This window comes from Sapajus apella, unplaced genomic scaffold (genome assembly GCF_009761245.1).
Source record: "Sapajus apella isolate SASKATOON/1434 unplaced genomic scaffold, GSC_monkey_1.0 scaffold248, whole genome shotgun sequence".
NCBI classification, from domain to species: Eukaryota; Metazoa; Chordata; class Mammalia; order Primates; family Cebidae; genus Sapajus; species Sapajus apella.
This window is the reverse complement of record NW_022437188.1, coordinates 9,444-32,694: the sequence shown is the minus strand read 5'-3', so window position 1 is coordinate 32,694 and position 23,251 is coordinate 9,444. Positions and strand designations below refer to the sequence as shown.

At 56.9% G+C, this 23,251-nt stretch overlaps 1 protein-coding gene across 1 annotated transcript; it reads right to left on the bottom strand.

Moving 5' to 3' along the window:
• Nucleotides 1-188: 188 nt before the first annotated feature.
• CSK (C-terminal Src kinase) lies at nucleotides 189-21,978 on the bottom strand. Its single transcript, XM_032271752.1, has 13 exons — nucleotides 21,321-21,978; nucleotides 5,051-5,130; nucleotides 4,599-4,712; nucleotides 4,389-4,501; nucleotides 3,858-4,077; nucleotides 2,873-2,966; nucleotides 2,638-2,703; nucleotides 2,465-2,564; nucleotides 2,276-2,366; nucleotides 1,784-1,857; nucleotides 1,488-1,683; nucleotides 1,295-1,381; nucleotides 189-1,048 (listed from the first exon to the last, which is right to left on the bottom strand). The coding sequence occupies exons 2-13, from the start codon at nucleotides 5,063-5,065 to the stop codon at nucleotides 878-880; spliced, it is 1,341 nt and encodes a 446-aa protein (XP_032127643.1). The 5' UTR covers nucleotides 5,066-5,130; nucleotides 21,321-21,978; the 3' UTR covers nucleotides 189-877.
• Nucleotides 21,979-23,251: the final 1,273 nt, after the last annotated feature.

Here is a 23,251-nt window from a genome sequence, read left to right as displayed (position 1 = left end):
CAGAGCCGGCTGGACAGTGGGGCGGGAGGTGAGTACTTCCCGGAAGGCAGACACAGGACACTCACTCGTGCAGCTGACACAAAGCGGCGGCTACATCTCCCGGCCATGCTCCCCACCCAGCCCCACTCACAGAGACAGGGGGATGGACAAGATGGCATGGGGGGGACGACCGGGCAGGACAGGCAGGCTCGGTGGAGGAGGCGCCGAGGTGGGCGGCGGTGTCCTCATGGCGTGGTTTATTAGGATTCCATCTCACAAGGCGGTGGGCAGGTGGCAGCGGCACACGAAATCCAAGCCCCTGACAGACATCTGCCTCGGGCGCATGCAAACAGTGCAACACGGTCAAGCGCAAACACGGGGCGATCGAGGAGACACGGGACACGGGACACGGAATGGGGAACGAGGCTGGGGCGAGGGGTCCCTAGAGAGGGGCCCGGTCCCCCCCACCCTCACGGGCAGGACAGGAAAAATAAGATTCGTACTTCTTGTAAAATGCCCATTTGCTGGGTACTTTCTTTCTCCTTATCTTGAAAAATAATAAAAAACACACGGAAAAAAAACCTCAAAAAAGGAAAGGAATAAAACTCTAAGAAGGCGAGTGGCAGGAGGCCGGGGAAGCCCGACGTGGTGGGGTGCTGCCTCCTGCTCTGTGGCCGCCTTCCTCCCTGGCCCCTCAGTGGGCTCCCCAGGCCCCACACGTGGGTCCATGAGAGGCGGGGCCGGAGGGGTGCAGGCCGGGACGCAGCAAAGAGGCCCGCCAGCCTGCTGGGGCTCAGTTCAGGCTTGGGCCCATGAGCAGGGCACCAGGTCCATGATCTTCCAGGTTCAGTCCCCACAGATCCATGACCCGGGCGGAGGCCGGCCGTCACAAGCGCAGCTAGTGGGTTTTGATGTGCTGAAGCTGCTCTCGGAGCTGCAGGAAGGAGGGCCGCGTGGCGGCATCCAGGTGCCAGCAGTTCTTCATGACCTCGTAGACTGCGGGCGGGCAGCCGTCGGGGGCGTCCATCTTGTAGCCCTTCTCCACCCGAGGGACGACGTCCTTCAGGGGCTGTGGCCAGGGGGATGGCAGGAGTCAGTCCAGGGCATGGCCCGAAGAAGACATTTACCCTTCAGCCTTTCGGGATCCCCATCAACTCTGCCCCAGACCCAGGCCCGGAGGGTGGCCTGTGAGCTCCCCAGGGCAGGCCTGAGGCTTCCAGGTCTCAACTGGGGAGGCAGGTCCCAAGGAGGTTCACACCCCTGCCAACCCCTCCCTGGCTTCAAGAGCCACCCTGAACCCAGTGGCCATACTCACAATTCTTGGATAAGGCACTCGCCCGAAGGAGTAGATTTCCCAGAGAAGAATTCCGAAACTCCACACGTCAGACTTGGTGGAGAATTTCTGCCATGTGGATGGAAGAAGCGGCATCAGATCCTGGGACTCCGGGGTGGGGAGTGACCCAGGACTCCTGCCCACCTCTGCAGGCCCCGGGGGAGGCCTGCCCCACCTTCTCTCTCAGGGCCTCGGGGGCTGTCCACTTGACCGGCAGCTTGCCCGTGTCCTGGGTGCTGGAGGCCTCCTTGGTGAGACCGAAGTCGCTGACCTTGGCCACGTTGTCCTCAGACACCAGCACATTGCGGGCAGCCAGGTCTCGATGCACGAAGTTGTTGCCCTCCAGGTATTCCATGGCCTCGCAGACATCTCTGGGGATAGGCCAGCCACACGTCCCCTCAGACCGGGGCTCCCTCGGCAGGGCAGGGTAACCCCTCGCACCCTACCCGTCCAAGAGGCTGCTTCACTCACAGCGAGAATTTGAGGAGACAGTCTCCGCCCAGCACTGACCGACCCCGAGACCGCAGGTAGTCCACGAGGCTCCCCTGGGGGCAGGAAGGACAGACCAGTCCCAGAGGTCAGACGGCTCTGCAGCCCTCTGACACAGCACGCTGGGGCCGGGTGGTGGGACACTCCAGGGAGGTGTGAGAGGGGAGGAGTGGGGAGGGGCCAGGACACCCCTGCCGGACACCGCTGTGTTGTTCATGCCTTAGACCCTGGTTCCCACAGATCTCTGAGATCAGCTGTTATTATCTCCATTTCCTGGATATGACACTGAGGCTTGGAGGTGACGAGATTTGTTCAAGGTCACAGTAAATAAGCAGTAAACCGGGACAAAAGCCCAGCCCTGGTGACTCAAAGCTCATGTGGGGTGGGGGGACTGAGGGAGCAGGGGTCCCAGAGCACAGTGGGGGTTTCTTGGCTGCTGGAAAGCGTGAGTGTGGGTCCTGGGAAGGTGCCCACCTTGGCCATGTACTCAGTGACGATGTAGAGCCCACCCTTCTCCTCCACGATCACGCCCAGGAGCTGCACCAGGTTGCTGTGCCGCAGTTGCCTGGGGCAGGACAAGGGTGGTCAGAAAGGCCACACCGCCCCACCACTCGCCCCCAGCCCAGGCCAAACTCCCCCACCCCCGCCCCAGCCCCCACTCACGTCATGACAGAGGCTTCAGCCAGGAAGGCTTGGGCGGTGGCGTCGTTCTTAATGCACTTGACGGCGACTTTGTTCCCTCGGTAATCACCCAGCATCACGTCTGAGGGCAGAGAAGCGGGCTTGTTCCCAAGTTCCGAGTCCCTTGGCCCCCCAGGCGGCCCACCCCAGCTCACCTCCAAACTCCCCCTTCCCGATGGTTTGCAGCAGCTTCAGCTCCTTCATGTTCAGGGCCCAGCCACCTGTGTGGAGGGGCCGGTGAGGGACATGGCTGGGACGACAGAGGCCCAGAGGCCGACGGGACTATCAGGCACGTGGGGTTCTCTGGAGGTCCCTGGGTGGGGGGTGGTGCCAGGAAGCCTATGTGGGAGGAGGTGGGTGGGCAGGAGGTCTGGGGTGGGGTGCACTCACTGCGGTAGAACTCATCCTGGGCCGCCACCGTGCCCTCCATGACCTTTGGTTTGATGAGGCGCGTACAGAGTCCATCTGCGTCTGAGGTGTAGTGCTGCAGGGTGTGGGGGCAAGGTGCTCAGAGCCAGCCCCAAAGTACCCCATATGCACCGCCCAGCCCTGACCACCAGAGGGCGGCAGAGGCCAGCCCCGCCCAGCCTGGAGTCACTGAGTGGGGAGGGCTCCCCATTTCTGGCAGGGCAGGGGTTTAGGGAAGTCCCGGATTATGACATATGGCCCATTTCCCAGGCCACCCTACACTCGGCTGCTGGACACTCAGCTGTTGCTACCATTCTAGGCCCCATGGGTATCTGATGCAAAGGGCAACCCGTGCCTTGGTCCTGACACCAGCCTATAGCCACGAGTACCCAGGACCCTACCCTCACCTGCAACAGTCCAAGCCAGGCCAGTAGGGAGGGAGGTAAGAGTGAATACAGAGGGACACGGAGGCTGTCTGTGGCTACCGGATGGCAGGTGTGGCATGGCCAGGGCTGCCAAGCGGGAGACTCATGACCCCTGGGATCAAGGTGCATGGCTCCTGTTTCTGCACACACTTCTGGGCGTGCAGGTCTGTGAGTGGCTGCAGGAAAGTTAGCTCTGGGATCAGAGACAGACTCAGACTCCAGTCCTGGCACCTCCAATTTATAGCTGTGTGACCTCAGGCGGGTCCTGTAACCGCTCTCAACTTTTGACTCCTGATCTATAAAATGAGGATAAGGCTCCCTTCCTCATGGTGGCACTCTGGGATCGGACGTGAGTCCTGGCATGCAGCAGCTGCTCCACCAAGGTGTGAGGAAACCAGGGCTCACAGAAGCTGCCCAGTACGCCTGGTCCCCGGGCAGAAGCAGTGGGGCTGGAGCTGGAAGCCAGTTATGTACAAAGAAAGGCCCCAGATGGGTTAGGGCGTGTGAGGGTGGGAGGGAGGCCCCGCGGGTGCCCAGCTCACCTCCACCAGCTGCATGAGGTTCTCGAAGTACACCTCCTCATCGATGCTGAGCTTGCTGGCATGGTACATGATGCGGTAGTGCTCCACCTTGCCGTCGCAGCTCACGCACAGCGTGTAGTCCCCGGGGTAGTTGGTGCTCTCCCGCACCAGGAACAGGCCTGTCTCTGGCGGGTACAGAAGCCGCTCCGCCTGCTCCCGTGTGATCTTGCCATGGAACCAACTGGGAAGCAGCCGGGCCGGAGGTCACGGTGGCCCAAAGGTACTGGCCCTGACTCCCCTTTCTGAAGGAGCTCCCTCTGCTTGGCACCCGTGGCTCGCACTTGCTCAGTCCGGCATTTGAGGCCCTCCTCTTCTGCTCCCTGTCCCTTCTTTGCCACGCTCCTGCCCCTGCCCACAGCCCTGCTCTGTGAAGTCCCGCACCCATGCCCTGCACCTCCTCTTGAAGCCCTCGCCAACACCCCAGCCCCCCACTCTGGCCTCCCTGCTTGTCCCTGATGCTCCTCCCTCCCAACCCTGCCTCGTGGTACTCACGGCATGAGGCTGAGTTTGGTACCCGCCTTCACGCCCTCCCGCTTCTGCACGTAGTTGGCTGGGATGATGCCCTCACGGCCCACCTTGTTTTTGGCTTTGTACCAGTTCGGGTCCTGGGGAGAGGACAGCCCAGACATGCTCTCAGGTTCATCTCCCCCTGCAGAGGGAAGGCCCAGCAGTGGGAGGGTGGGGTGGGCGGCACCTCATTACCTTGGTGACGGCCACAATGGTGAGCACGTCTCCTTTGCAGAAGGGCAGGTCCTGCTCAGCAGTGCCATGGAAGTTGTACTTGGCAATACATTCTGTACCGGATGGCCAGGCGGCCTGCAGGACAGGTGACAGGTGGGCGAGTGCGGCCCGGGCCCCCTCCAGCCACCTGCCAGCACACCCTTGTGGTCACAGCCTCTGAGCTGGCGTCTATGAGACTGGGTGAGGCGCTCTGCCTGGAGAACGAGCCCTGGGTCCCTTCCTGCTGAGACTCCCCAACTTCCCCAGCCTGTGTCTGACTGAATGCTGGAACCCGACATCATTAAGGCCTGGGCAGGACCAGAGGGCTGGAAAACGGGGAGTGGGTTGATCTAAGCTCCACCCTTTCTCCTCCACTAAGCATCCCCTGCGGCCGGTGGGAATGCTTGCATGTCCGACTCTCATCCCCGTGGTACCTGTATTGCTGACATCTTCTCAGGAGCTCTGGCGTCCCCGAGTCACAGTAAAGCTGACCTGTCACTTGGTACCATTAGAGCTGTGGGGAAGAGCATGAAGACGGAGGAGGGGGTGAAGAGATGCCCCCCAACTACTGAGATCCGGCTCCTCCCTGGGTGTGAACAGGCGCCATGTGCGTCCTGCGTTGGGATCTGACAAGCCGTCCTCTCCAGTCCTGGCAGGCTGATGGCACAGGGTAGAGAGGGGCATGAGGGCTGAGGACTGCCAGGGGCAGAGGAGCCACCAACCCTAAGACCTCAGGGGGCCTTCCAGAACTGACAGAAAGGAGCAAACGGGGCTTGGAGGGCTAGCAGGACTACACCACCTGCCCATCAGCCCCATCAGCCCCATCAGCCCAAGGCCAGGGCCAGCTACTGGTCTGTGGGGCAAGGGGCCCCTCGGCAGCTCTGAGAAGGGGCTGTGTGATCTGGATAAGTCCCTTATGCTCTGTGGGCCCTCAAGTCCTTCACCTGCCAAAGCCTGCCCGGGCAGCAGCTCTAAATGTACACTGACCCCACTTCTAGGTAGACCCCAAGAGGACACAGGGCACGTGTCTACCTGGACTGGCATAGGAGGACAACAAGCGGCATGCTTTGTAATAAACCTCAAACTGGGAGCTACCCAGATGCCGACCAGGAGGAAAATGATAAACGGTGGCATATTCACAAAAGGGACTATGTACAGCAGCAAACACAAACTCCAACCATTAAATTACCCTGACAGATGTATTTTCTGTTTTTTTTGAGACTGAGTCTGGCTCTGTCACTTAGGCTGGAATGCAGTAGTGCAATCTCAGCTCACTGCAACCTGCACCTCCTGGGTTCAAGTGATTCTCCTGCCTCAGCCTCCGGAATAGCTGGAACTACAGGCACATGCCACCACACCTGGCTCATTTTTGTATTTTTAGGAGAGATGGGGTTTCACCATGCTGGCCAGTCTGGTCTCAAATTCCTGACTCAAGTGATCTACCTGCTTTGGCATCCCCAGTTGCTGGGATTACAGGTGTGAGTCACCGTACCTGGCCAATCCTGATGAATTGCTAAATATAATGACGGCCAGGTGCGGTGGCTCACGGCTGTAATCCCAGCACTTTGGGAGGCCGAAGCGGGTGGATCGCTTAAACCCAGGAGTTCAAGACCAGCCTGGGGCAACATGGCAAAAGCCTGTCTCTTCTAAAGACACATAAAGTAGCTGGGTGTGGTAGTGTGTGCCTATAATCCTAGCTACTCAGGAGGCTGAGGTCGGAGGATCGCTTGAGCCTGGGGAGGTCAAGGCTACAGTGAGCCAAGGTCACGCCACTGCACTCCAGCCTGGGTTATACAGCAAGACCCTGTCTCTAAAAAAATAAATAAATAAAATGCTAACCACGAAGCCAGACACAGAAAAGTACCTACCATGTAATTCCATTGGAATAAAGTTCAAAATCTGGCCAAACTATTCCATGCTGTCAGGGTAACTGCTCTTGTGACGGGGAGACTGGAAGGAATGCAAGGGGACCTTTGGGTGTTGGCTGTATGGACTGCCCGGGCCCAATCAAGAGCTGCACCCTTGTGACTGGCAGGCTTTTTGGTGTACAGCTGACCCTTGAACAATTTGGGTCTGAAGTGTGCAGGTCCAGTTACACATGGATTTTTTTCTCCTTTTTTGGAGAAAGGGTCTCACTGTTGCCCAGGCAGGAGTGCAGAGACATGATCATAGCTCACTGCAGCCTCAAACTCTTGGGGCTCAGGCAATCCTCTGGCCTCAGCCTCCTAAGCAGTTGTTACTACAGGCATGCGCCACCACACGTGGCTGGATTTTTTTCAATAACAGCTACACAGAGTGTGCCTGCCTTTCCTGCTTTCCCTTCCACCTCTGCCACCTCTGAGATGGCAAGACCGACTCTTCCTCTTCCTCCTCAGCATACTCAATATGAAGGATGAAAACCTTCATGATGATCCCCTTCCACTTAAAGAATAGAAGGTACAGGGCGGGTGCAGTGGCTCACGTCTGAAATTGCAGAACTTTGGGAGGCCTAGGCGGGTGGATCACGAGGTCAGGAGTTCAAGACCAACCTGGCCAAGATGGTGAAACCCCTCCTCTACTAAAAATACAAAAAAATTAGCAGGGCATGGTGGTAGGTGCCTGTAATCTCAGGTACTCGGGAGGCTGAGGCAGAGAATTGCTTGAACCCGGGAGGCAGAGATTGCAGTGAGCCAAGATCACACCACTGCACTCCAGCCTGGATGACAGAGAGAGACTCTGTCCCCCCCCAAAAAAAGAAAAGGCAAAAAAAGAGAATAGTATATTTCCTCTTCTTTTATGATTTTCTTTCTTTTCTTTTCTTTTTTTTTTTAGACAGAGCAAGACTCTGTCACCCAGGCTGGAGTACAGTGGTGGGGTGACTCATGGCTCCCTGCAACTGCCTCCACCGCCCAGATTCAAGTAATTCTCATGCCTCAGCCACCTCAGTAGCTGGGATTATAGGCATATGCCACCAGAGCAGGCTAATTTTTGTATTTTTAGTTTAGGGTTTTACCATATAGGCCAGGCTGGTCTCAAACTCAAGTTAGAGGCCTCGAGTGATCCGCCTGCCTTGGCCTCCCAAAATGCTGTGATTACAGGTGTGATCACCGCACCTGGCCATATGATTTTTCTCATCATTTTCTTTTCACTAGCTTGCTTTACTGTCAAGAATACAGCATATAATATATGTAACAAATGAAATGAGTGTCAATCAACTTTGTTATCTGTAAGGCTTTCTGACAACAATAGGCTATTAGTAGTTAAGTTTTTGAGGAGTCAAAAGTTAATATGTGATGGTTTTGACTGCAGGGAGGGGGTTGGTGTCCTCAACCCCCGTGTTGTTCAAGGGTCAACTGTGTATTAACTTCAATAAAGTTGACTCCCCAAAAAAGCTACCCTAGCCAACCCCATTCCCTAAGGGCAGCAACCTACCCCTGTCTGCACACACATACTATGTAGTCCCAGCCCAGGGTCCCCTTGGACCTGTCTCAGGAAGCAGAGGGGCTGGAACTACTGTTTCCTTTTCTACAGATGAGGAAACTGAGGCTTAGAAAGGGCCAGTGGCATCTTCATGGTTACAGTGTAAGAAGAGAAAGTCCTCGGCCGGGCATGGTGGCTCGTGCCTGTAATCCCAGCACTTTGGGAGGCTGAGGCAGGCGGTTGCCTGAGCTCAGGAGTTCGAGACCAGCCTGGACAACACAATGAAACCCTGTCTCTACTAAAAATAAATTTCAACAAAATTATCCGGGTGTGGCAGCGTGCGCCTGTAGTCTCGGCTACTAAGAAGGCTGAGGCAAGAGAATTGCTCGAAGGCAGAGGCTGCAGTGAGCTGAGATTGTGCCACTGCATTCCAGCCTGGGCGACAGAAAAAAGAAGAGAAAAAAAAGAAGAGATCTCCAAAAAAAGAAGAGAAAGTCCTCCATGTGCCTCTTTGATACAATGGATGAGGTCTGGGGCTAGGCGGATAGTCACAAACATTGCTACCTACCCCTGTGGAAGAACACTATTTTATTTTAATGTATTATTAGTTTTGAGATGCAGTCTTGCTCTGTTGCCCAGGCTGGAGTGTAGTGGCGTGGGAGGAGACATTTTAGTGCAAGTGCTGGGAGTGTGAAGTGAGCACGGGCTGCAGAGCTCAGGCAGGCTCCCTGGAGGAGGGAGCTCTGGGGCTGAGCCCTGAAGATTGCAGTGCTTAGACAGGCACAGGGCGGGCCAGGGAAGGCACCCCAGGTTGCTGTAGCAGTCTAAGCAACAGTGTCAGACAGGGGACCGGCACAGTGTGAGAAGCTGGCCTGGGTGGAAGCCAATGGTGAGGGAAGGCAGGAGGCAGACCCTGCCCATCTGGGGCTCTCGGACCCCACAAACTTCCAGAGCCTACCCCGAGCACCACTGCTCAGAGGATACTGTAGGGGATGGTTTCAAGTGGCCCAGCATACACTCTGCTAGGCAGCAAGGGGACTTCCATTACCAATGTGAGGAACCAGGGTTTGATTCTGAGGGCAATGGGGCCTGGGGGGCTTCAGCAGGGGAGCATGCGATCGAGGACAGTAGAGGGAGCTGGGGAGGGGAGAGCCAGGGAGAACCACCACTTCCAGGCTGTACACCTGGCTCTATGGTCAGGCCTGGGCTTAATACCTAGCTCTGTCGAGTGTGTGACTGGGGAGAGTGACTCAACCCTTCTAAGCCTTACATTCCTTACTCCGAAGGGGAGAACAGGATCCCCTGCAAGCTGGCGGAGGAGGGGCTGGAATGAAACCCTGAACTTGGAAGTGTCTGGTGCACCCCTGCCCCATCCCCTGAACAAAAGGGCTTCCCTTCCTCCCAGAACACAGGGCCCTTCTAGTCCCCAGAGGCCAGCCCATCAGCTCCTGCTGTATAGGCAGGGACACTGAAGCCCAAGGAGGATGGGCCTGGAACCTGCCTCCATCCACATGACTCAGCCACCACTGAGCACAGGAACCACCTCTTACCCCTGCCTCCTGTGAACTGTAAGCTATGGGGGGGGGGGGGGGGGGAAGGTGGAGCGGGGAGGGAAGCAGGATTGTGAGCTCTTCTTACCCTCTCACCTCCATTTTACAGAAGCAGAAAATGAGGCTCAACCGGTTGAAGAATTTGCCTGAAGTCACATAGCGAGTTAGGGGTGACAGCCCAGAACTTGAATTAGGGTACCACTATGGCTGGCTGTGCCCTCAACCCTTAGGTTCTTCTGAACAGGGGCCCTGCTGGCATTCCACATCCCCATGCCTCCCCCTTGCTCCCCAAATTCCCTGCCACCACAGGAGGGCAGGGAGGCTGCTCGCTGTTAGTCACCCTCCCAGCTGTCAGTTTGCAAACACTCCCTCCCTTCCTGGCCTGCAGCTGCCACTGCCGCCGCCTCCCCACTGCCTTGATGATAATAATAAAAATAATAACAGGCCCTGTTTTCTGAGCACTTATTCTGTGCCAGGCCCTGTCCTTGGCACGGTATGGCTCATCACATCCTCTAACAACTCTGAGACAGAGAAGCTATTATTATCCCCATTTTGCAGATGAGAACTCCAAGTGAGGCCCACAGGGGCCAGGCGAGCGTGCAGAGGGCCACACCTTGAGTGAGCATCCTGTCCCACTCAGGTGTCAAACTCCTGAGCTGCTGAGCCAGCCCCCTGCCTCCCTGCCTGACATGCCCCAGGAGTTGCCATGGGGACCACACTAGCCTAGGGGGAAGACAGAGAGGAGGGAGGAGGGAGGAGAGAGGAGAGAGGAGAGAGGAGAGAGGAGAGAGGAGGGAGGAGGGAGGAGGGAGGAGGAAGGAGGGAGGAGGGAGAAGCAGCTATAAGAGGGGCACAGGCAGTGCTTAGGAAAGGGTGAGCCCAGGAGTGGTCCGGGTGGGCCCCTCGAGGAGCTGGGCTCTGAGCGCCTCACAGGGTCTGGAAACAGGGGAGAGGGCTCAACTCATCCTTTACTCTGCTGGCCGTGACTCTAGGACCCAGTTTCCCTATCTGTGCAATGGACTGGTGATAACCCTGGGCTCTGGGGGCTGCTGTGAGGACTGGAGTTGCGGTCTCAGCACCAGAACGGTGCTTGCCTTGCCACAGACATCCTGCAAGTCGGAGCTGCTAACGCTCTTGGATGGCTCTACCCTGGTGGGGTCATAAGCCCCCTGAATGAATGAATAAATGAACAAACAAAAGGGGGAATTCCAGCCTGGCTGCATCGCACCGAGGTCCCATAACCAATGGGACTATACTTAACCCCAAAGGGACAGCAGCTGTCACCCCAGCCCCGCAGAGCTAGGGGACAAGGGGCCTGGCATGTGGCAGGACCAGTGCTTCACTCCGACTTCCTGCCCCAACCCAGCTCCCAGAATCCCTGTGCTGGGTCCCGGGAACAGGCTGGCATTGTGCCCAAGTGCTGAGGTCAGTGGCCATAGCCAAGATGGCTCAGCAGCCTCCCAGCCAGTGCCTAGGCTGGGGTCCCCTCCTTAAAACATCTCTAGGAGGTGAGACTCTTCCACTCCAGGTCAGAGGCTGAGGAGCCAGAGTGGCTGGGAGGAGCTACTGTAAACTTAGGCTTCCACAATCCAGTGGTGGTCAGGCACAGAAAGGGGGCCCTTCCTGGGGTTACTGAAACTTAAGAGTCAGGTTATTCTATGGAGCAGTGCAGGAACATCGTCCTGGGTGTCAGAGGCTCTGAGTCCTGTACCTGGCTCTGGCATCAACTTGCTGTGTGACCTTGGGAAAGTCACTTGACCTTTCTGGGACTTGCTGGCTTCTGGTGCTTCAGCCAGACCTGTTTCCCATCTGCTGTTCCCAGGACACCCGCGCCCTGCCTCCTTCCCGCCTTGCCATTCCCTCCCCACTCTCTCCTTCTTTACAGAGGGACTTCCACTCAACATTGGGGGGTGCAGCTGAGGAACTGCTTCTGGAGCACCCATGCCTTAAAAAAACACAGCAGGACAGTCCCTGCAGTGCTGTCTGTAGTAGCAGGAGATGACGGGGAGGCAGCCTTTATGTCCATCAGTGGGGGGCTGGGTGGATAAATGACAAGATATCCCCACAAGGCGACAGCATAGCTCTAGTTGTGATGGGGCCAGAGGAGATCTATACAGAACGCCCCCCATGATAGAGCACAGGAAATGGCAAAACACCAGCTCAAGTCATTGCCAGGGGAGCAGGGCAGACACAGCTTCCAAGTCCCATCCCACATGCTAATCAGAAAGAGGAAGGACACCTGCACTACAGGGAGATGTGCGGACACCCGGAACCATGTGATCCAAGTAAGCATCACCAGCAAGGCGACACTGAGTGCCTCTTGGAGGAGGACTATCACCTGGGGGGGTGGGTTTTGTTCCTGCCAGAGCTGTTCCACCGACTCCAACCAGGAAGAAGCAATCAGATAAATCCACAACTGGCCCAGACTCTTCATGTCAATGTCATAAAAGAGCAAAACAAAAAAAAAAGGCTGGAGAATATTCTAGATCAAACAAGACACTAAAGAAACACGACAACACGATTCAATGAATGATCCTGAATTGAATTCTGTATCAAGGGGTGGGGGGGTGAGAGCTCTAAAAATCACTTGGGGATGGGGGAAATGGACAGAATAGATAACATGGAATTAATGTCAATTTAATTTTAAAGTGCGATCATGACATAGTGATGATGTAAGAGACATACACAGCCGGGAGCGGTGGCTCACACCTGTAATCCTAGCACTTTGGGAGGCCGAGATGGGCGGATCACCTGACGTCAGGAGTCTGAGACCAACATGGTGAAACCCTGTCGTTACTAAAAATACAAAAAACTTAGCCAGACATGGTGGTGTGTGCCTGTAATCCCAGCTACTCGCGAGGCTGAGGCTGAAGAATTTCTTGAGCCTGAGAGGTGCAGGTTGCAGTGAACCGAGAATGTGCCATTGCACTCTAGCCTGGGTGGCGGGGCGACACTCTGCCTCAAAGAGATACACACCGAAGTTCTTAGAGTGAAAGATACAATACCTACAACACTCAAATCAGCAGAAGACGCACACACACATGTCTATGCGGATAAAAGAAGAGGTAGAGTAAACGTGGCAAAATGTTAAGAACTGGCAAATCGGCATGAAGGATATATGAATATTCATTATGTACTATTATTTCAACTTTTTGGTAGGTTTGAAATACTCAAAATAAAAGGCTGTGAAAAAAAGCCAGGTGCAGATTCTGTGTGGAATACTACAAGTTGTGTTTTTAAAGAGGTATTAGTACAACACCTCCCTAAACTCACACACGCCTCGATTATCTTTGGGAAGACAGAGAAAACTGGTAACAGACGTCGCCTCTAGGATGGGAAGGGTGAGTGGGATCAAGTTCGAGGGAAACTCACTTTTTACTGTTTATTTGCTATTTTGTCCTTTTGGGCTTTTTTTTTTTTTTTGAGCCACATGCATCTATTACATTCCCCCTTAAAATAAAATTGGAAATAAGAAACTTCCTGTAAATCACCTCTCCCTGGAGCCTTCCTTGGGTCCCCAGCTGTGTTGGCTGCCTAGGCCTCCAAGGCCTCACACATCCCTGTGCTCCAGTGAGAATCTCACTGGTTGTGGCCTGTGGTTTCGGGTGGACTGGGAGCTCTGCAGGGGGAAAGTGAGGGTCTGACTCACATCTGCATGGGCTGGACCCAAAGGGGCTGCTCAGTAAATGAGCACTGAATGAATGAGTGAATGAATGAACAAGCGAACAAACAAAAGAGGAAGCCAGGCTGGCAGTACCACACCGAGGTCCCATAACCAATGGGACTATACTTAACCCCAAAGGGACGGCAGCTGTCACCCCAGCCCCGCAGAGCTAGGGGACAAGGGGCTTGGGATGTGGCAGGACCAGTGCTTCACTCTGACTTCCTGCCCTAAACCCAGCTCCCAGCAGCCCTTGTGCTGGGGTCCCGAGAACAGGCTGGCATTGTGCCCAAGCACTGAGGTCAGTGGCCGCAGCCTCAGGCAGGCCTTTCTCGGGAGCCTAGGCTGACAAGGAGTGGGGAGAAAGGGGAACTGGGGCCCAGAAACTCCCAGGCTGCCCTTTTCCTACCCTGGAAGCAGCTGTAGACCCCCAAGGCCAGGCACGTGCTGAGGGCCACGGGAGGTCAAGGGGCTCCCTTGCCCTGCCCACCCCCCCGCCAAAACTCTGCTGCCTAATGGGGCGTGGGAGCCTTCAGTAACTGTTTACACCCAGCTAAAAATATCCACTGAAAAGGGAAGTACATAAAAGACCTGGGGGAACTCAGGGCCACAGCCCCTAGAGATTCTGGTGCTGCCACAGGACCCAGCTGGAAGCGCTGGGGGATGGGGACAGCCACTGGAGGCAACAGGCATCAGCAAAGTCCACCTTGCCTTCTCATTCTTTGACCCAGTGTTTCAGAAGCCTTCCTGTGTGCCCAGAGCCATGCTTGGTAGACTAGGATGGGTGGAGAAGGAAAGGGCTCAGGAGGTCCTGCCTTTGGGGACCCCAGGTCACCACTTACCCACCCCCCCCGCCGTGTACAGGCCAGGGCTGGGTGCTAGGAACCCCTACAAAATGCAGACCTGGCTCCTGCCCTCCTGGTTGGTCAACCATGGCATGGTATGTTCAGTGCCTCAATAGATTGCGAGACAGGGGCCACCCAGGAAGGCTTCCAGGAAGAAGGGTGAGGGGAGATGGAGCTAGAAGAATTTTAGCATATTTCTGCATAGATGTCTCAGGGTGGGCAGTAGCAGAATTAGGCACTAGGCCTTGGAGATGCCTACAACCTCCCGGGGGGTCTCGAAGGAACAGAAGAATGCCTGCTCAGGCTCCAGGGCATGCTGCCCTATTCCCACCCCAGGGTGCCCTGGAGTAGGCCTGGATTAAGACTGCAAACTGTGGTACAGAGTGGGTTAATGAAGACTGAAGAAGGCTCAGGATGGGGGCCCAGGGAGCCTCCGAGCAGGGCCTACAGGTCATAGTACAGATACAGACAGAATTAAGTTTCAGATTTGGGCCCGCCCCTGAAAAGGCAGTGCACCTGAGGAGGGCGGGGCACCCACCAGCGGTTGGGCAAGTTTGGCAGCAATAAAATTAGCCCCACCTCTGGTTCTGCAGAGGACACCAGGCTGATGGCACTGCAATACTCCCCACTGCACATGAGGCATGGAAGGGTGCTGGAGGGCGTCCACTGACGCCCACAGCCCGCGCCAGTGGTCCCTCAGTGCCCCCACCTCGTACAGGTGTCTCAGGGTGGGCAGCAGCAGAACTGGGCACCAGGCCTCGGAGATGCCTACACCTCCCAGGGGGTCACGAAGGAACAGAAGAATGCCTGCTCTGGACCAGCGCATGCTGCCCTACCCCCACCCCGGGGCTCCCTTCAGCACCCCAACCTAAGGGGAGGGGCGGATTTAATGGATAAATATCAAATTGTGACAACTCACTGGCTTTTTTTTCCTGCCCCCAATGGTTCAGTGGGACCGGAAATCCCGTCTAGTGGTTTGGGAGAGGTGGGGGCTGGGGTTAGAGCAGGCTTATGGGGAGCCTCCTCCCCAGGCACCACTGCGGCTTGAGGCTGCCATTCCTGGCCCAGAAAGGTTTCTAATTACCGCTCAGGAGCCTAATTACCTACAAGCACTGGGCAATGGGGACTCTGGGCCTCCCCAGGGCCCTAACCCAGGCCACTCTGCTCCCCCATCCCCTTAGCACAGGATGTGGTCTTTGCATCTTCATTTGCCTACATTTACACATAGCCTCTCAGCACTAATCTCCAACGAACACTTCAAAGTCACGTTCTTATCCCTCACCCCAAAGTCTCCTGACCACATTATAGGTGGGAGACTGAAGGCTGGAGGCCCATGAGCTGTCTAGAACTTTGGCCTCCAAATTTTTGGTCTCCTTACTTCAGAACTGGGACCTACGGAACACACAGCTCAGAAGGTAAAGCTATGGGGACCAACACAAAGCACAGACTTGCTATCATTTAAGGGACACGAGGGCGTTACCAACATACTCTTTCAGCAGAACGGGCTGAGAATGAGGGCTCAGGAGTTACAGCCTGCTGCCCCAGCCAGGTTCCGGGCACCGCATTAGTTACTTAATCATTAAAACACCCCATGGGGCAAGGACTGTTGATTTCTTTGGGGACTTGAGCTCAGATCTGTCTGAGCTTAGTTAGGGGACCTTTCTTCTCACCTTCCCTTGGGCAGGACAGATGAGACCCTGAAAATGAACAGGTCGGGGACACTGAGGTGAGGTGTGCCCAGAGCTTGGCTGTTCTGCTTTGGGGAGCAGAGGTACTTCTGTGCCCACTTCTTGCTTGTCTGCACACCCCGCACTCTCACAGAGAGGCTAAGAGCCTGGGGAGGGACACACAGACAATGGCCAGCAGCCCTAGAGAGGGCAGAAGCTCCAAACAAGGACCTCTGTCCCCACTGTGCTTCTTCAAATGCTTCTTGACTTTCAATGACCCTGCCCCTCCAGGAGGCCCTCCAGGCTGCCCCAGCCCACACAGATCCCCAGCTTCAGCACTCCTACAAGCCCCGACAGGAAGTGAGAACCACAGGCCTCCCCTCACTGACTCCTCGTCTCCTCTACCAGCCAGCAGGGGAGCTCTCAGGGTTTGATCTCCATCCTTCCCTCCTGTCTTCCTGCAGCACAGACAGCACAAGCTGCAGACAGACAGATGTGCGAGTCTGCATGAGGACCAGGTGTCAGGCTGGGCTGAGAAGCAGCAGCCAGGGTCCACAGGGGGCAGCTGATGATCAGGTTTTCACCTGCCCACAAGGATTACAAACATGCCATGATCAGGGCAGCCAGGGGGGCACCAAGGAGCCTCTCTTCTGCTTGTTCCTTCGACTCTGGGCCCAGACCACGGAAGGAGGGGCGGAGGAAGCTGCGGCTGGAGGGCGTGTGCACAGCTAGTGTGTGATGAGAAGCTGCCCTCATCTCAGCACCTCAAAACCAGGAAGAGAAACTGAGCAGGCAGAAAGGGCAGGCTGGGCTGCACAGGGCCCTCCAGTCCCTGGGGGCCTGCTGAAGGTAGCTCCCAAATAGTTGCTGGACAAACCACTTCTCCTTTCTGGGCCTCAGTTTCCCCATGGGAAAAATGGGATTTTTCTAATGGGTCCTGCTAGTCTGCCCTGATTGGTGCAGACCACACTTAATAGACACTGTGGGCTACATCATAGCTAGATAAAAGAGCGGCCCCCCCCCCGAATGGTGGAGTACTCCTGATCCTGAGGAGGAGGGGTTCAGCCACCATAAGCCAGCCTCTCCCTGCTCACTTCTCCCCTCAGCCATGCAGGGAGCACCAGCTCTTCCTTCACCAGCTCTTTATTTTTAGGTCTGAATTTGACTTTAATCATTACTTAGCGGATTCTATTTCCAGCCCTTGGATGAAGGGACCCAGAGGGGAGGAGGAAGGGAGGCCGTGCTCCCTGTCGGGCGCTGGGGATGGCCTGCTCCTCCACCCATCCTGTCCCCAACCAAGGGCAGGGGAAACTGAGAAACACCCAAAGGGCTCTCATCTGAGCCAGGCCAGGCCAGCATCTTGGGGCGGACCCCACCCTGTGACCTCATCCCAGCCCAAGCTGTGGGACAGGAGGGCAGTTGTCATGCCCACTTTCTTACACTAAGACCAGGGAGGAGGGAGACACTCCACAGGCCAAAGTCTGGCAGCTGGAGTCTGAGGTTGTGTGCCCAAGGGCCCTCCGTACTGAATGATCCACCCGGGGGAGGACCCCTCCCTGGCTTAGTCCTGAGCCATCCTGGGGTCATCTGGGGCTACAGTCTCTTAGGCCCAGGGTTGCCAAGCAGAGACTGGTATCCTTCTACTACCCACGGGGTGGCTCTAGGAGGGCACTCCCAGTTACTCTGGTCTCCATAAAAGCTGAACAGGAGGAAGCAGGCATGTCACAGTGATACACACTCAGGTTAGACCTGGGGAACACCAGCTGAAGAGGGGTAGGCTAACACACGAGTTTCCCAGTGACTTTGTAGACTGTTCAGCTCCCTGCTGGGAAATTCTAGGAGGTTCCAGAATCCCCCTACCCTCAGCCCCCCAGCTTCCTTCCCTTCCTTGGCTACCAGGAAAGGGTGGGAAGATGAGGTTGGCATGGCTGTTCTTGGGCTGGGGCTCAGGATGCCTGGGTTCCTTGTCCAGGTCTCAGGCAAAGTAGGCCTCTATTTCCTCTGGGAAAATGCTGAGCTGGGCTGGCCTAGCCAGAGGTGGGAGGCAAGAGCAGCCAGCCTCTCAAAGAAGAGGCCTTGTCGGCCAGTCGCGGTGGCTCACGCCTGTAATCCTTAGCACTCTGGGAGGCTGAGGCAGGCAGATCATCTGAGGTCAGAAGTTCAAGACCAGCCTGACCAACATGGAGAAATCCTGTTTCTACTAAAAATACAAAATTAGCCAGGAGTGGTGGTGGACCCCTGTAATCCCAACTAGCCGGGAAGCTGAGGCAGGAGAATCACTTGAACCTGGGAGGCGGACGTTGTGGTGAGCAGAGATGGTGCCATTGCACTCCAGCCTGGGCAACAAGAGCAAAACTCCATCTCAAAAGAAAAAAATAAAGAGAAGAGGCCTTGTTTATTCAGCTCTGATGCTTCTGATGCTGGGAGACTGGAAGGGGAATGGGTGAGGTCAGGTTCCAGACCCTAACCAGTGGCCCATCTTCCCAGGGCCAGCCCCAGGTCCTAGGCCAGCTAATCACATGGTGATGGGGAGAGGGGAAGGCAGGGAAGAACCCTGGCCATAGTATTCTCAAATGTCAGGGCCACAGGGTTTCAGGGGGGCTCCCAAGGCAGGGACCACCTCTTCGCCAGGTGAGTGGTCAGCCAACATCAGCCCATGGCTCAGGCATCTTCCCACAGGTTGAGGCAGCCAGCAGTGGGCACTCCTTCAACAATGCCAATCCTACTCCCAGAGGGGGTGGAGGAGGGGCTGTGCCAGGCACTTTGGAGTCCCTTGGTTAGTTGACACTGTCCTTACACTTTCCTCTGAAGTAGGTGCCACCATCCTGTTATTTATATAAAGGAGGCTCAGTGGGTCGGTGACCTAAGGTCTCTCCACCCTGGGCCTAAGTGGCATGTCTGGGCCTGGAACCCATATTCAGTCAGGTACCAAGTTGCCTGCGCCCTCCAACACTCTGGCTGCTTTTGGGACTCAAAGTAACAACCACCACAACAGCAACAGAGAGGAAAAACGCACACTCTCCAGTGTATGGGTGATGGCGCTGCAGCAGGCCGGCTTAGAATATTCTGTAGCTTTTTAGTGGCAACGTTACTTAGATCGTGTAGCACCACAGAAAATGCCCACAGACGCTGAATTAAATGAAAAAAGGTGTCACGGCACACACACTCCAATGACAACAGCGATGAAGGAAGGAGATGGGGAAAAGACTGGCAGGGAACTCCGAAAATGCTAACGCAGGCACTGCCTGCTGGAGAAATAGTGGGTGATACGTTTCGTTTTCTAAATTTTCTGTAGCGCTGTTTTGTTACTTTCTAAATCAAGAAAACGAGTACATTCATAGTTTCCTTATAATGAGCTGAGATTCACTTCCCTGGGACCCACCTGCTCCCTAGCTCTGGCCCAGGTGTCTGGGACAATTTCTGCCAGGGGATGCCTTTCTCAAGTGGGACAGTCCCTCAGACATATGAGAATGTGTCCCTACCTTCTCTTTCCCGGACTCAACATCCCTGGTTCTTTGAAGACAACTTGTCAAGGTTTTAAAATCTCTCAAAAGATGGAGCCCAGAATCACACCCAGGCGGGCCTGCCCCCTTTGGGGGGCATCCACGTCACACTATAGATCCTGGGCCTCAACCCCTATCTGTACTTGTTTGGAGGAAGCTGAATTCTGTCCCCAAAATTTCCAACCCTTGCCGTGGGCTGCTCTGTGTGGCTCAGCCTCTTGGGGCTTGACTTCCCAGCAGTGGTGAAAGGGAACATGTTGCTGTCCTTCCTTGCCCCTGACCCAATGCAGAGAGAAGAGCAGCCACCTCTGAGAGGGAGGAAGGCACCAGGCTTGCCAAATGAAAAGCACATCACTGTACATGTGCTAGCCAGAAGCCAGACTCCTTTCTACAAAGGCCCTGGGACCCTGGGTCGCACCTCACAGCTCACGGTCGGTTTAAAAAAAAAAAAAAAAAAAAAAAAAAAAAGGCTGGCTGGGGCGGGAGGGAGCCAACCAAGTCAGGCCCCAGCCTCAGCCCCTCAGGCTGAAAAGGAAGTTAGGGCTGGGTGTGGGCCATGTGAGGGGAGTCTCACAGTCCCAGGACATCTGGGTCCCCTCCACTGTGCATGTCAGGAGAGCCAGAAAAACACAGCAAAACAAAAAAACCCACCATCATCAGTAGGGACCTGAGCAGGACAAAACTGCCAGCAACTCCAAGGGAGCCCCGCCACCGCTTAGCACCCCTCAGCACTGCCTGCTCTCCCGGGCCAGAGGATCCTGCCAGGCCCCAACCTCGCCCCTGCTGCCCTTGCCCTGTCCCTGCTGTGGCCACACCAAGACAAGACACTGGGACTCCCAGTACTAGGAGCTGAAACAGGCCTCTTGGGTGTCCCCACTCTGTAGCCTGCTGCCAGTGGAGACAGGGCTTCCACCTTTCCCATCCTGACCCCATTCATATTCTGAACTTGGCTGCTCCTGTGTCAGCTGGGCCGGTGGGGAGCGCTGGGTCAGGACTGACCATCAGGCTGTTTCAACTCAGCCAGGACCAGGCCTTTCTGCCACACCACACAGATGGTCCCACACCACACATTCCCCACATCTCCAGTTAGCGGACCCAGCCACAGCTGGGGCCGGAAGCCCTTTCACTCACTCTAGCCCTCTGCAGGGAAGCACGTGTTCACCCAACAAGGTCCCTCCAGGGCCAAGCTGGGGGCCTGTGTCTCCAGTAGGGGAAGGTGCCTGCCTGGTTTCCTTCCATCCACAGCCATCCAGCCCTGCAGAGCTGGGGATGAAAGGACAGCCGGCCTAACTCCACTAGAGGCCTGGGGTAGCAAATTCTCCCTTTGAGCCTCAGTTCCTGGGTCTACAAAATGGGTGGGGAAGTGAACTGGTAGTTGAGGTCCAAAAATCTGCTGGCTAGACACACCCCTTCCTGACACCTGGTCTGGGCCACAAAGAGCCAAGAAGAATGTGCCGCCCAGAGTGCCAGAAGGTGGGGGCATGGTGCCAATGCTCAGTGACTTCCACCGGGCCCAAGTCCTGCCCAGTTTCCCACCCAAAGGTCAGAGGTCCCTTGGCTTAGGCCTGGTCTTCTGAGAGGCCATGGGTGATAGGCTCCGTCCCAGGACGTGGGCTTCTAACTGCTCACCAGAGGTGGCTGGGCCCTGGGGTTGCCTGCAGCCCGCTGGGTCACGGTGGGGTACTGAGGGAGGGGTCAGAACCAAACAAGCCAGGGCACCTGCAGGGAGACCCTGGATAGGGAAGGGCAGGGAGTCCAGCCCTCTCTCTAGGGACCTGGCTCATACGGATCCTCTGCTCCAGACTCCAGCCACCTCCTACTCTGAGCTCCACAAGGGGGGGACTCGGGATGACGCGGGGAGACAAGTCCGTGGAGCTGGAGGGCAGTACCTCCCTCGTGCGCTCCCTTCCTAGCTGGGGTCTGACAGTGGCTCCTGGGAGAATTCGAACGCGTGCAGGGAGTAAAGGAGGGGGGAGGGGAGGCATGGGAGCAGACGCGACAGGGGCAGCAACAGAGGCTAGACGCGCGACCTCCACCCTCTTTCCTCCAGGGGACACTCCGGGACGGCCAGACACTCACCTCTCTTGGGGCACTGCGGTCCGGGCCACCTCGTCGCGGGCGGCATCAGCGGCCTGCGGGACGGTCCATGCGGTCAGGGGGGAAGGGAGGGGCGCAGGGGTCCCCAGGGGGTGCGGTACGAAGAGGTACGGGTGCGAGGAGAGGCGAGGAGGGACCGCCAGGCAGAGGCAGGAGGACGGCCGCACCGCCCGGGTCGCCGAGGGAAGAAAGGCGGGGGAAGGGGGCGGGAGGGAGTCGGGGGGAGGAAACAATGTAGCCGGCGCGGCCCCGGCAGAGTTCCGCTTCCGAGAGCCGCCACTGAGGTTTGATTTTGGAACGTCGCGCCAGCTGCCGGGGGCCGCCCCGGACGCTCGATCCGGGCCGCGGGGCTCCTCGCGCTCCACGCCCCGCGGGCTCCGGCGGCCAGAGGCTGGCTGGGGCGGGAGGGACGGCGGGCCGGGGGTCTGCCCCGACGGTGGCGCGGCGGGGCGGTCGCCCGCTCGGATCCCGCCCCGGCAGGACCTCCGGGCAAGGCGCGGGTGGGACAGGGAGCGGGAGGGCGGCGGCGGCGGGCTCGGCGGCGGCGGCCAACCTCGGCTCGTCCGTGGCTCCGCTGGGAGGAAGCTCGCAGGCCTGGCGAGAGGAAGCGCGGCCCGGATCCTCCGCCCGCGGCAGCGCGCCTGCGCGAGGGGGCCTGCCCGGCGCGCGGCGGGGCGTGGGCCGGCGGGGCGGCGCCCCCTGCCGGGCGCCGGGGGCACTGCGGGGGGTGTGTCCGCGCCCACGCCCTGCCCCCACCAGCCTGCCTGGCTGCCTTGAATACTCCGAGGGTCTCCCCTTGAGCGCGCACCGGCCGGCCTGGGCGCAACCTCCCAGCCCTCTCTGGACGTAGCTTCCCGGCTGCAGAAGCGCTGGGGGCCGGGCCTGGGCGCCTCTCCTTAGGTCTGTTTGCGGAGAGTGGGCCTGACTCGCAACAGAAAGCATTCATTCATTCACCAGCATTTCCTGGCGATGACATCGTGGCGGAGCCTGCCCTGGGCTCTATTAGCAAGACCACTTCACTGCCATCAAGGCGTTCTCGGTCGGGTGGGGGTAAGCCGACAGGCCAACAGACAGTCTCAAGGAAATAATTGATCAAAGTGGAGAGGTGGCGGACAGGGTACCCAGTAGGCAGAAAGGAAGCTAGGGCTAACGGGGAGACCTCACAGAGCGGGGACCAGGCAGAGGGAACAGCATGCACAAAGGCGGGGAATGCGGAGGGAGCTTGGTGGCTTCTGGGATCTATAAATAGCTCAGGCGGCTGCGCTTGCAGTGTGGGTGGGGGAGAGTGGTGGGAGATGGGTTCCTGCAAACAACAGGGGCCAGAGAGATAGCTCCAAAGAGCCTCCTGGGACTTTCTTGGAGTTTATGTTCAGCCTGGAGGCAATAAAGAAGTTGTCAGCAGCTCTGTGACCTTGGGCAAGTTACTTAACATCTCTGTGCTTTAGTTTCCTCATTTGGTAAAATACGTGATATATAATGGCACTGACTTCTTAAGGTTTTGTGGGGAGGGGAGGAAATGAGTTAATACTTTTAAAGCACTTAGTGTTCAGTAGCTGGCATGTGGGGAGCCCTTCCTTAAGCAAGGGCTGTTATGTCATTGTTGAGAAGCAGAGACATGACCTGCTCTGAGCCACAGGAGAGGACACTGTGCTCAGGCATGATGGGGGTGGGAGACTGCAGGGTTGCGGGGGAACAGAATGGGGGTACAGTGATGAGGGTGAGACCAGAGACTCCAGCCTAGGGAGGAAGTGAAGGTGGGGACTTTCTAGGGACTAGACCCTGAAGCAAGAGTCAGGCTTAGGTGGACAGAGAGAAGAGACACTCTTGTGGTGCAGGGGAGGAAGTGGGGCACGTTGATGAAGTCTTGGAACACAAAGTAAGGATGAAGAGGCCCGAAGGAGCAAGAGGAGGGC

Bases quoted from the DNA above. Each gene is read 5' to 3' on its own strand.
- CSK (XM_032271752.1), bottom strand. The intron at 1,684-1,783 runs GTGAGTGAAGCA...GCCTATCCCCAG, and splicing joins TGTCTCCTCAAATTCTCGCT to AGATGTCTGCGAGGCCATGG. The intron at 1,382-1,487 runs GTGGGGCAGGCC...TCCACATGGCAG, and splicing joins CCGAGGCCCTGAGAGAGAAG to AAATTCTCCACCAAGTCTGA.